The sequence below is a fragment of the Poecilia formosa genome, unplaced genomic scaffold, assembly GCF_000485575.1.
Source record: "Poecilia formosa unplaced genomic scaffold, Poecilia_formosa-5.1.2 Scaffold441, whole genome shotgun sequence".
In the NCBI taxonomy this organism is placed as follows: Eukaryota; Metazoa; Chordata; class Actinopteri; order Cyprinodontiformes; family Poeciliidae; genus Poecilia; species Poecilia formosa.
In genome coordinates this window covers 475,913-489,866 of record NW_006800380.1, presented here as the reverse complement: position 1 = coordinate 489,866, position 13,954 = coordinate 475,913, and the positions used below count along the sequence as shown (strand labels likewise).

Below are 13,954 nucleotides of genomic sequence, written 5' to 3'. Positions count from 1 at the left end.
TAGGTTGGCCAATTAAACTACTCCCTTCTCCCATATTTCACTAAATCTAACACAGAAGCTATTAGAGGTGCTGATGATTTTAGCAGCTATAGGGGTCCCTAGGTCAAAGTCTGCGCAAGGCCTCATGCAGCCTTGGACAATGCACAATGAGCAAATCCGCTGCACTGTGCAGAGATGCGCAACAAAAGGGAAATTTTGCTTTAGTAGTTGTTCCATTTTGTGTCTGAGTTTTTAATCGTCACAGAAACTATTCTGGTTGGTCGAATTTATGGGACTCGACCGTGCTTGACGGTCACGAGTTTCTCAGATCTCTGTGCGGCCGCGCGCATTAACTCTGAGTAGACGACGCATTTGATATGGTTTGATGCATCGTGTAACCGGAAAAATAATACTAAAAATAACAATAAAATAATATAAAATCAGCGTGATGTGTGACTCTGAGGAGAGCACGAAAGCTCCTCACCGGGCTGAACCTGCATGATAGTGGTTAGCGCTGCTCGTTATCCACAAATGCTCCGGCCAACCGGGACCACAGACATAAACTTTACAGGGAAAACAGACACAGAGCCACACGCTGGGCAGCGTGTTGAGATATAAACGCCGCATATAATTGTTTGTTCACAAGATAAATCGTTCTCACCACTCCACAAGGCGCACCTCTGAATTCGCTACAAGTTATTCCTGTGGTTCACATAAAGCTGTGCAACCAGAGCTAACGCGGCGGGTTTTAAACTCTGACCTAGAGTTCTCCAAAGGATCATAATTCCTCACAGTAATTTGATGTAAATATCCATACAGGTCAGCCTGTGTCCAGTTTGAGTGAAAGGAGGCGCGCGTGATCCCGCTGAGGCAAAGCGCAGAGGCGCCAGCTGTGTGATTAGTTCACACGCTGTTGGCTTTAAATGCATAAACTATAAACCTATCTGTTATAAACCTATCCTTAAGGATAAATCTGCTTTGCTAGTGAAATGCTGAGAGCAACAGAGACGCTTGCAGCCTGGCTTTAAAAAAAAAAAAATTTATTTCCCTTGTAACGTAAACAAGCAACGCTTAGCCTGGTGACGAGGCTAGTAAAGCATGGCGGGCCGCCAGGCTTATAATATTATAATACACTGGGGAAAACCCTGCTTGGAGGCAACACTTTTATCACCCTGTTGTTATGGAACAGCTGAGGTAAACTGGAGACCTCTGGGTTTTTCTGTTAGCTATGCCTCTTTTAGCATTACGTGGTTCTGTGTTTGAAGCTAACCTTTGACCCTGTTGTCCTTCCAGCCAGCAGCCAGCTGCAGGGGTAGCATACACTCACCCCACCACTGTGGCCAGTTACACAGTTCATCAGGCACCTGTGGCAGCACACACTGTTGCAGCAGCCTATGCACCCACTGCAGCTGCCGTTGCCGTAGCAAGGCCTGCGCCTGTTGCTGTGGCAGCTGCAACTGCTGCCGCTTATGGAGGATACCAACCAACCCACACTACCAATGATTATGGCTACCCACAACGCCAGGCGGAGGTCCCGCCACCCCCTCCACCAGTCACTTCACAGAACTACCAGGTACCCAACACACACATCCTCTTCCTGGGCCGCCTGTGTTGTTGATGTGATGGATACCAGATGAATGAAATTATTGAACTGGAATATTGAGCTTTTAAATTTACAAAATACAAGAACTGCATTTAAGTTTGATGCACTTGTATAAATGTTTGGTCTTTTATATTTTCAGATATTCAAATACAGTAGGTTGACTTTTAGATGAGTTATTTTTCCACTGGGTGTCATTTGTCCTTTTTGGGTTGCTTTATTGCAGACTTTCATAATCAAACCATCAGATTTTTCCAATTAGGATTTTTTTTTAATATTCAGAGTTGGATATGGTTAACAACAAACCTATTAGACATTTCTCTGGGAACAAGAAAATAAGCAACCAGACTTAAAATTCAGATTTTCTTTGCAGGACTCTTACTCATATGTCCGCTCCACGGCTTCAGCTGTAGCTTATGACAGTAAGCAGTACTACCAGCAGCCTTCTGTTACAGCAGCTGTTGCTGCTGCACAGCCGCAGCCCAGTGTTGCAGACTCTTACTACCAGACAGGTATGTTTGCTCCTTATGCTCTTTATGCACATTTCTCAATGTATAATAATTGTTTGATCACCCTTGAAAATGTACATTCAGCAGTTTCTGCATGTAAGCTACACACTTGTTTTCTTTGCTGACCAGAGATGATTGTTTGAGCTCTCCATCACTGTAGTTGAATCTAAGTAAGAAGAAATCGCTTCAGTTAGAAATCACCTCAGTGCTTCACTATAGCACAGATGGGACAGTCTCTTTCCAGCCATTTTGCATATTGTGAGCATTAATACTCAGCAATTTACTCTTTCATTTTAGAAGAGAAAGCAACAGTCTCTGGTATAGTTTTCTACTAGCTGTGTTTCCATTACAAAATGTGCGCAAATCTTTGTCTCTTTTCTGCCGATGTTGAAAAACACAATTTTGCAATTGTGGTTTTTCCATTAAATAAGACATGAAATTAAAATCACACATGAATAAGCTTTACTTGATAAGTCATTAATAATCATAACAGCAATGAATGTAAACAGTTACATAAAATATATTCTTAATTCAGCGATGGTGCTAGCGCTCATCAGAGGATGGCCGGAGTTGGAGCGAAACAGCCCTTATGCTTGGGAGTGGCTACGTATGTGGCATTTTGGGGAAACTGTAGGCGTATGTTGCACACTAAATGATAAGTCAGTGTGTTTTTCGCAGTTTTTTATTGTTGAACACTGTTAAGAAACAAGAGCGACAGTGAGCGCCTCCGCTGACCAGCCATTACTATGCTAAATTGCCATTGGTTCGCTTAATGAGGAGCACTCACTAAGCTCTATGTGCCCACTGGTGGCGAACTGCTGCAACTGCAGTTCATCTCCCAGCCCGAGCCCGAGGAGAAGTGCAGCTTAAGAGCACAGTCAACATAAGAAAGACAGAAGTCTTTAAACAAAATAAGAAAAGAGAGAGGGGTGCAATCATCTCTATGTCCTCTCTGTCACACTCTCCCCTCCATCCATCCATTTTCTTACACCCTTGTCCCTTAGTGGGGTCAGGAGGGGTGCTGGTGCCTATCTCTAGCTAACGTTCCGGGTGAGAGGCAGGGTACACCCTGGACAGGTTGCCAGTCTGTCACAGGGCAACAGGACATACAACCATCCGCGCACACACACACTCACACCTAGGGACAATTTGGAGAGGCCAATTAACCTGACAGTCATGTTTTTGGACTGTGGAAGGAAGCTGCAAGCACAGGGAGACGATTTAAACTCCATGCAGAAAGACCCCGGGCTGGGAATCGAACCCAGAACCTTCTTGCTGCAAGGTAACGGCTCTACCCACTGCGCCACTGTGCAGCCCACACCCTCCCCTCAAAAATGAAATGTCGTCCCGACATTCAGGTACCCTAGCTTTACAGCAAATAAATCAGTAAACATGCTGTTTTGATGCTTTACAATCATGTAAAGCAGTGGTCCCCATCCTTGTTATTACCGCGGACCGGTCAAGACTTGGAAATTTTGCTGCGGTCCGGGGGGCCGTCAGATAAGGCTTCTGCATGCATGTTGGTGTTCCTGCTAAAGCCTGAATATACCCAATTTGGGTTGTCTTGGCCCTTTTATCGCAGCCTGTGGGGTTTTCCCTTCCCTGACTGGGAACGAGAATACAGCCTGTTGAATGTGACAGGTAGCCAATCAGAAAGTGCGGTGAAGTCAGAACAGAGGGGAATCCCAAACAGCTGACATATCGCGCAACTGAGAGTCCGATGGATATCGGAGATTATATGTGGAAATTTTTATTTATGTAAAGGTCATTATTATATATTATTATGTTTACTCAGTTAAAAATGTTAACTATGAAAAAACGTAGTCACCTCCAAATCAGTACAGCATAGTTGCTCCTGCCGTGTGGCTGGACAGACGAACTGATCCAACCTGTTGTACTTTTATCAGCTCTGTGTGGTTACAGAGGATTGGAGAATCGGCCTACAATTCTTAAATCTCGCCGTCTAAACTAGACTTAAGACTCACAAGCTCTATTCATCTCCTCTCGCCCAAATGCTCTCTGACTCTGGTCGCTATGGTAACGTTTACATATCCCTTCAAAATAAGACACAGATGCGCCACAAAAATGAAGCTTTTACTTTTGTGAAAATTTTAACTCGCAATAATGACTAAAGGGAGCCCTGAGCTTGTTTCTCTGCAATGAGACGGTCCCATCTGGGAGTGATGAGAGACAATGACACTCGAAGTGTTGCTTATATCCACAGCCTGCTTGGTCTCTACATGGCGAAAGCAGTTTGAAGCTTCATTGCCTCATTAGCAAGCCGGTCGCCGCATGTTATGCAGAGCGGGCTTGTAATGTGGGACTCGCCTTTCGGTCCAGGATAAATACATTCTCCTGTCTCTTCTCTGGGCCTTTCTAACTCATTTTGCTGCTTGTGGGCTCAGTGTTGGCGCGCAAGTAACAGAGAGAATCCGGTTAAAGGATTTTCAAAAATAAAAGATCCTCCAGACTCAAATAATACATAAAACGGAAGTATTTAATTATTCCTTGCGCGGCCTGGTACCAATTGGTCCACGGACCGGTACCGGTCCGTTGCCCGGGGGTTGGGGACCACTGATGTAAATAAAGAACTTCTAAGAAGGAGTCAGAATGAATGTTCAAAGAGATGCTATGCTGTGCCCAGTCCGAAAATATGACATGTTTCTCCTATTAATGTCACATTGTCAGAGTAATGTCACAGAGTAAGGTACTTTAACTTAAAAGTTAAAGTACCTTCAAAACCATGGATACTCATCTGTTCTAACTAAAATACATCAAAAAGTAGTTAATCATGCAAATCATTCTAACTTTTGATTTACCCTGTGGGGGAATGTGTCAGTCTCTTCTTGGTCACTGCCAAGAAGAGACTGCCAGTGATAGTAACATGGGGGAGATTCTGCTTTCTCCATTTTTCACTCATGAGGCAGACCTGTGATACAGTATCCCATAGAGCAGGGGTGCCCAAAGTCGGTCCTCGAGGGCCGGCATCCTGCATGTTTTAGTTCTCTCCCTGGTTTAACGCACCTGGATCAAATGATGGCTCGTTAGAAGGCCTAAGAGGAACACTGACAAGCTGAAAGGTTGTTAGTACCACCAGGAGAGAACTAAAACGTGCAGGATGCCGGCCCTCGAGAACCAACTGGACACCCTTGCCATAGAGCTTTGGTTTCCAGTCCATCCAGCAGGCAGATAATGGTACACTTCTTTCCAATCAAGTTGAGCAGTTTGTCTCTTTGTGATGGAGAGAGGAGCAGGGGCGGAGGCAGAGGGAGGGCTGGGGGGGCGGTCCCCCCCCCCCCCCTGGACATCTGATTGGCCCCTCAGGTGCCCCCCAATGATTGACATGTAACAGCACCGGGTCATTCCTATACATTATTTGGAATCATTCTAAGCCAACCTAATATCTAAAGAAGAAAAACAATAATGGATATATGAAAAGAAAATGTATAAAACTTTATATAAGTCCATGTGGTGACATATATAAATAGATTTATATCAGGCACGATGCCAGCCTCCATTATACTCAAACCCGTAAAAACAAGCTGATACTGATCTGCTGGATATTTCTCTTGTGCTGCACTGTGATGCAACTCGAAGGCTAAACCATTCCTCATACTAGGTGGTGATGGTAAAACACCAATAAGTGTTTTACCGTACAACAACAACAACAAAACTGAAGAAGGGAGAGGGGGTGACAATGTTTGTAGTTTGGAGCAGAGGTTGCGCTAAAGTTTTTTGTTGACCGTCAAAAAAAAATCATCTTATTTCCATTCTGTAGTCATCAAACTGAACATTTAGCCTTTTCTGTGCAGTGAGAACGTTTTTGAAATTGGGTAACATTTCACCAAATGAAGTGATTAGAAGACGGCAGAACTCTAATTGTTACCTGACCCCGCACTCACTCCCTGCAAAACCCTGCAAAAGCAGATCAGCTGCGCTAGACACTCCAAAGTCTCTGGTCCGTTAAAGCGTCCAGATCAGAGGTAATAATCTGACAGAAATTGTTCTTATATTGATCGATAGTGAGCTCCGGGATGTTCTCTGTGCATAAAGTTGAAACTGTCTGCACACCAAGTGGACAGCTATGCTTTATCACAGTCTGGACACGAAACCAGCAGACTGCTCTCTGTTCTTTTCAAGACGAGGGTGAGGAGGGAATCTGATATTAATTCAGTTAAGTTTTTACTGGTTTCGTTTTTAGACCACCATTAGCGTAAGCTCTATTTGTCGTTTGTCATTTGATGTGTCACTAATTGGAGCATAACGGTGGAACATTTATGCACAATCACTGTCCAGCGTACTGCGCTTGTTTCTTTCTAATGGACATCTGTTGTGCACTATAATTTCTTTGCTTCCTCAACAGTCAGCTGCTACTCCTCTATTTAAACTACAATAAGTAGATCAACACAATTTGATTGCACATTCTCTTTAGGTTTTCTGTGTACTGCAAACTCATTAAATGCAAACTCATTAGATGCCCCAGCCACCATCAGACAAATAATTCTGGTCCGACCCGGACCAGATTTTGGGTTTGTGCTTTTCCCTGTGCGTTCCAGTCGTGTGCTTTACTAGGATTTTTTTGCGTGGTTTGCTTCCCCGAAACGGACAGATGTTACGTCTGCCGCGCTCCTCCTGAGCGCCAATCTCCTTCTGGGCGTGGGAGGGTAATGTCTTCAGCTCCATTTGCTAAAACCGCAGGGTGAGTTAAGTTTAATTCTTCGCAGCGGTGGAGCGGCGTCCGCATTGGTTGTGCAGCAGACTGTGCATGTTGCGGTCTAATTAACTTCTTCTGCACCTTTATTTATTTCCTCAAGACAAACTGCCAGCTCCTCTGTTTAGACTATAAATGGATTAACAACATTGGATTCTCTTTAGTTTTCTCTGGTCTGGAATTAAACATGCCATTTCTACCAAAGGTTTGCAATGCACTCCAAAGCGTCCGGTCCATAACTCTTCGACATGCTGTCAGCTCCTGGTCAGAAAGATAAATAAATCAGTGATGTGAGGTTCATTGCTGGTGAGGCACTGACTTATGACTTGGACACCATGCATGTTATTGGACGTACGGAAATTTCGCGCAGGCATACAACGCTGGAGGGCAAAAAGACTAATCTTTTACATGTCATCCATAGCCGCGTTAACTCAGTGAAACTTAGAAATGTAGGTATAGATTTCGTGCTATGATCCACAGCAAAGTGATCTGTATTGGTCAAGCTACGCAGACTCGATGCCATAGCAACTGACAACAATGCCACTTCATGTTTTAGGATTTAACACCAAAAAACATTCAAGAATTTTCCACACAGAACAGAACATTTGGTCTGTTGTGGTAGTATGTTTTAGGCTTAATGTTTAATTAATAAATAACTGCTGTGGTAGATTAGCTACCGCTTCTACTTTACAGAATTATTTAGACATACAAACTGCCCACAAAACGCCCATTTCATTAAAAAAAACATCTTATTGCTGTCTTACCTTTATGTATCAATGAAATCCATGCACCGCTAATTCTGCACGAAAGTATCCGTTCATCCAAAGCCAAGTCTATCCTCGGCATGTCTTTTCTACTCCGTTTGAGAATCATCAAACTGTCTCGAAGCAAAACTTTCAGTTCCGGTGTTGGTCTTCCTTTAGTTATTATCTCCTGATTCAACTGAAAATCCACTTTAGAAAACTGTTTAAGTGTAGAAATGAAATCTTTCATGTTTACGTCGGAAGAGAGGAGAAAACAAATATATCGCTGTACTTTACTCATTTACTGTATGGCTAGCTCCATGGCTATCTCACTGCATCTTACTCTACAGTTGTGCAGTCACAATATCTGGGATCATGAGCGCCCCCTGCCATGAGGCAAGAGAACTGCCTGCCTCACCTCGAGTCTCTCTGCCGTTTCTGATCGCTCTTCCACACACAAAACACGATACAAACACAGTCGGTGACAAAAAAAATACTGTACATTATATACATAAGCGAAATTATGGAAAATCAGTCCATATATTAAATGTTTTTTAGTCATTTTATTGCCGGCGTACAGACAGGACGAACTTGCTCCCATAGAATGGCAGCCAGTGCAGTTTGCGAGAGGTTGCGCAATCCCAGGTGAGGCTCAGCTCGCTGCTGCCTCACCGGCTTCGCTTCCAAGCATTTGAATGGGAAAATGCGAAAATCCAGCAATTTTGAAGAAAAAAAAATCAGAATTGGTTAAGCTAAGTAAAAAATAGATACTTTATAGTACAAACCACAGGGTGAAAATAGCAATATAAATGGCTTTATTAGTATATATTATTTTTCCAAGATGACAGGTGAGGCTCTGCCTCACCTGCCTCCCCTGACCGCACGTCACACATTCTCATTTTGCTGCCCCCCTCGAGATAGCCTTGGCCCCCCCAACTTTAAAAGTCTAGCTCCGCCACTGGAGAGGAGGTTGATGCTAACATTCTCATTTAACTCAGGTGCTGCGTGTCTCACTCCTTCCATACACTTAGGTTCTGAATGGTGTGTGATGTCAGTGGTAAGCTTGTGTCCATTTTCTGTTTGGCCATTTTCCTTTTTGTCATCTCCTGTTGCTGGTACAGATGTCACACTGCTCACAGACATATCTGCTTCTGCGGGCCTATCTGATGTGTTTTTAACAAATCTACACCCATGTGATAGATGCCCACTTTGTCCACATTTGAAGCAATGGTCAACAAAACTCTCCTATTATTATCCTGGCAATGTTTACAGCCACGTCTCCGACTTGGTCTTGAGAGGTAAATGAGAGTCATTAACCAGTCTCCTGATGTCTTGCATCCCACTTTTAAGTTGTCTGATGGCGTCTAAGAGCTCAGTTTCTGTGTGAGAGGCAGATGATTGCACTTTTCCAGTTTTATTCTTTATCCCAGTGGAAGATGGCTGTTCTTGCTCCCAAATTGCTCCAACTGTTGTTTTGGGAGCTGACTGTGCTTCTGCTCTAACCTCCATCACTTTGAGATCTTTATTGTTGCTCCTGAACTTCTGTTGCCTTTCCCATTCAATGCTGGCTGCTTCATTAGTCTTTGCTATCAGTACATCATCTGTAACTGTCAGATCATCCAGGGAGTTCTTGAGCTGGTGTTTAACATTATCATTAATAAGTCCTGTTCCTACTGCTCTCAGAAACTTCTTTTGAATCAGTTCTGGGCCATAATCCCCTTCTGAACCAGGTTCTCTAGATGCAGCGAGCAATCTTTCTTTTAACTCTATTGCTCTAAACAAGAAATTTTGTGGAGACTCATTACTATCCTGTGTAATGTTAATTAGACGATGGTACAAGTCAGTGGAGTTGTCTTCCTTGTACTGTCCCTTCAATATTGTACGCAGCTGTGCAATAGTAAGGTCTGTTTTGATCTCTAGAACAGTGTTTTTCAACCTTTTTTGAGCCAAGGTACATTGTTTTAATTGAAAAAACTCCCGAGGCACACCACCAACCAAAAATGCAAACAAAGATACTCTGTAGCCGCCTATATTACATATATATGTAATATAGGTGTTTCTATAAAATAAACACATTTTTGTGTTTATTTGATTCCTATTCAAGAGACTTTGATAAGAATTACTATATAGTAATTCTTATCACTATAACTGCTGGATATACTGCTGGATATATAGTAATAGTAAACTTACTATTACTATATAGTAATTCTTATCAAAGTCTCTTGAATAGGAATCAAATAAACACAAAAATATATTATCATATTTTACATTTCTTATTTCAAATTGCACTTAACATGTCCACTTCAAAAATACACCTGAACAGCCACAACACAGTCGTGTGTGATGCATGAATGTACTAACATTCATGCATCACTAATTCTTGTTTTAATGTAAAATGCTCTGTACCTACTGCCATCTAGTGATAATAAAATTACATGATTACGCCGCTAGTCACTACTACAGCAGAGACAGTCAAAGATGCCATTATTTGCAGATAATTAATTCGTTTTCAAAAAATCTTTTAAGACCAATTACCATAAGCACTTTGAATTGCCTTGTTGCTGAAAATGTGCTATATAAATACAATTACATTACCTTACCTTTTCCAGACTATGAGTGCACCATACTATAAACCGTACCTTCAAATTTTTTTGAACCCCCCCCTCACCCGCCTCCTCTGGAAACTTACAAATATCAGCCGCACCGGGCTACAAGGCCGCTGGCATCTCTGCTGCTCTCGGTTTTCCAAAAGGACCCAGCAGAGGGCAGCAGAGGGCTGCGTCCTAATAACTGCTGGATATATTAAGGACACAGTTCTCCTTCTCCAAATCCGGTTTTGTTCATGCCGAGTTTATGTGCAGCGGCTTTATTTCCCTCCTGTACTGCCAGATCAATACTCCTCAACTTAGAAGCTGCATCATATGAGTTTGAAAACATTTCTCCGTCGTGCCTGCTGCTAGCATGTGCTTGTTCTAAATGAAAATTAGCGCTTTCTTCTTTGATTTCCAATTTTGACTTCCAATGATTCACTTCCTGCTAAAGAGCCCCCTGGTGGTTGAAGAAAAATCCACAGAAAAGCCGCATGTTCAAAGTGTAGGAAAAAAGTAGCAGTTTATATCCTGGAATATACGGTAGGTGAAATTGGATCATTTCCACGGCACACCTGACGATCACTCACACTAGTGTGCTGCGGCACAGTGGTTGAAAAACACTGCTCTAGCATATCACAGAGGGATAAACCTGGGCTAATAGCTCTGACCACAGCCTCTATGATCTCCACTTCACTGTGATTTCTTTTTAGGCCCATTTCAGTCTGATGGATCTGGTTTGAATAGGACAGTTTGTCTCTGACCTCTTTCTCCAATTTGGCCATTAATTTTAAACTCTCTTCTTATTGTAACTTCTGGTGGACGTGCTGCAAAGGGGTTGGCAGGTTGTGTTGGAAGTGGTGATGTTTGCTGTTTTTTCACTTTGTTTTCCAATTTTGCCATTTCTCCCTCTAATTTCTTTGTTGTGGCCTGGAAACTTAGCTGTAATGCTGCATATTGTTCTTGCAAACCTATAAAAGCAGATTCACAGTATCATCAACCATCTGTGACATCTCATTCACTCACTTCTTTAGCTTTTGATATTAATCTGCTGAGGAATTCACATGCCACATCCTGTTTCTCACTGTACCTACAGCTGCATTTATTAGTCTGATCAGCTTGTGCTTTCTGGTCTGATTTTCTGCTGAGACTTTTCCATATGAACACACCTCTTGTAGGTGGTTCACTTTCACCTGCACCAGGGCCTCACTCAACTGGTCTTGCAGTTGCTCCAACGCCATCGCTGGTGTGCCACAGTCTCTCTATCTTTCCTGAAGCACCGCTGATCCCCGTATGGGCCACCAATTTTTGTTGCACACTTAGTTAGTTTGGTTTTATGCAGGTTATTTTATTGTTGAACACTGTTAAGAAACAAGAGCAACAGTGAGCGCCTCCCCGAACAACCCGTAACAAACCAAAATGCCAATGGCCCCCCCCAAAAAAAAAAAATTAAAAAAAAAAACAAAAAAATGGTCAACCAAAAACTCCACACAAATATCTCGCCACTCCATCCAGCTCACTTCCCCCATAAGAGACCGTCAACACAAATAGTGCTAATTGATGTTTACCTGTTAAGAAACAAGAGCAACAGTGAGCACCTCCGCTGACCAGCAGTTACTATGCTAAATTGCCGTTGGCTCGCAAAGTCAGGAGCACTAACTGTGCTCTAAGTGCCCACTGGTGGCGATCTGCTGCAACTGCAGTTCAACGCATCTCCCAGCCCGAGACTGAGGAGAAGTGCAGTCTTTAAAACAAAGTAAGAAAAGGGAGGGGGTGCAATCACCTCTAATGTCCACTCTGTCACACGTAGATTTCACCCAACACATTGCAACACTTTGGAATGACTGTGCGATGCTGTCATTGGTGGAGCCAGCTGCACATTGTCTGGAAAAAACAAAACAAAAAATATCACCTCTTGCTACTTTGCGACTTTTCGTCATCTTCTTCAATAGTAACATTGGACTGTTGATCACGCAACTTGTGTGAGGTGAAAAAGTGTTTCCATTGCAGTTCTGCAAAATACAACTGTTTCAATATGGCCGGGAAAAAATACCTTATCCCAGTTCAACAATTTGGTAACACTTTATTTGATGGGTTGTGAATAAGACTGTCATGACACCGTCATAAACGTGACATAACACCTGTCATGAACATGAGTAAGTCTTCATGAATATTAATGACTCTTGTCAAAGTGTCATTCGGTAAATCATGACACTTTTAATACAAAGTTAACATTATTCAAAATGTCTTTGTTATGACAACTTGACATTAACCAAAAAATCATGATCCGATATATATTTGTTATAAAAGTATTACTGATTAAACTTTAGCTTTAACATAAAGCTACATATTTTTTTTAAAGTTTAATCAGTAATACTTTTATGATAAATTTATGTCAGATCATGATTTCTTGGTTAATGTTAAGTTGTCATAAAGACATTTTGAATAATGTCAACTTTATATTAAGTGTCATGATTTACCGATTGACTCTTGGACAAGAGTCATAAATATTTATAAAGATTTGCTCATGTTTATGACAGGTGTTACGTCATGTTTATGATGGTGTCATGACGGTCTTATTCACAACCCGTCAAAGTGTTGCCAACAATTTTTTAAAATAAAAAAAACTTTTTTTTTTCTTTTTTTTTTCAAAATTGGCATGTATTCATTAGCTATTTCAAAATGTCAATTTGCACAATTTTATGATTAATGGAAATGCAGCTACTGACTTATTTGCTGCAACGCTACTCTGAGCTAGACTGTGCTTTCTACTGTCTGCTTTTTTGTACACAAATAGTAGCTGAGCCCATTAAATCTGATATGATAATCTTGACTTAAGGTATACATTAAACTTATATAACTTTTTTTGTGTAGCTCCCAAAGCTGTATATAGTCAAGGTGTAACATCCTACACCCAGAGCCAACAGAATCGCCAGGTTACTGTCATCAAGCCAGCTGCTGCCAGTCCAGCTTCATCCACCTTCTCCATCTTCCCGGTGACTTCCAGTGTTCAGCCAGTGGCAGCTGCAGCTGCTGCAGCCTCAGTTGTTCCCTCTTACTCCCAAAGCCCAACATACAGCACCAATGCTGTCACCTACTCTGGTAAATGATTGTCAGTTTGGATTTTATGCAATTTGTCTGGGTAAAGATGATTCTCTGACCTGGTTTTCCACAGCCATAAGACCCTAAGAAAGAGACGGTCAGGGACCACACTGTATCATGGCTACACCTCATCAGGAAAACCTGCAAGTGGGATATTTAAAGAGTGTTGCACCGATGATACTGATTCTGATTAACTTGCCTTTTCTTGTCTTATGTTTTCTTTATTTTCTATCAACACAGTTTGATTGTTGCTCTCACTGAGGTCATCAACTCAATCACTAAAGTGGACATCGAATCTGGGTATCAAACTCAGTGAAAGCTGATTAAAGAGGCCAAATCTAAAATTGTTGGCATGACAGGATGTTAAGGTGTTAAAACATAATATGCAATGGGTGTTTTTTATATTTTTGGACAATTGGAATATTTTACATACTTATTATTTGGATGACTGTGATTTGATATATTCTATGACTCTACATTCAGCTCAAGGGAAATGTGTATTATTTAAATTGACAAAGCTTTGTCGAGTGCAGTAGTTTTTGACTTTAATACAGTGTATCACAAAAGTGAGTACACCCCTCATATTTCTGCAGATATTTAACTAAATTTTGTCATAGGACAACACTGACAAAATGACACTTTGACACAATGAAAAGTAGTCTGTGTAAATTTATTCTTCCCTCGTAATAACTCTATATACAGCTGTTAATGTCTAAACCAAC

The 13,954-nt window shown here is 41.8% G+C and overlaps 1 protein-coding gene across 2 annotated transcripts in view; it reads left to right on the top strand.

Moving 5' to 3' along the window:
• Positions 1 to 13,954, top strand: part of zfr (zinc finger RNA binding protein) — a 97,775-nt gene that overhangs the window by 4,708 nt on the left and 79,113 nt on the right. For both annotated transcript variants that reach the window (XM_007577440.2, XM_007577442.2), the window contains exons 3-5: positions 1,273 to 1,552; positions 1,953 to 2,091; positions 13,005 to 13,232. In XM_007577440.2, the coding sequence (XP_007577502.1) occupies positions 1,273 to 1,552; positions 1,953 to 2,091; positions 13,005 to 13,232 (647 nt within the window). The remainder of the gene's footprint in view (positions 1 to 1,272; positions 1,553 to 1,952; positions 2,092 to 13,004; positions 13,233 to 13,954) is intronic.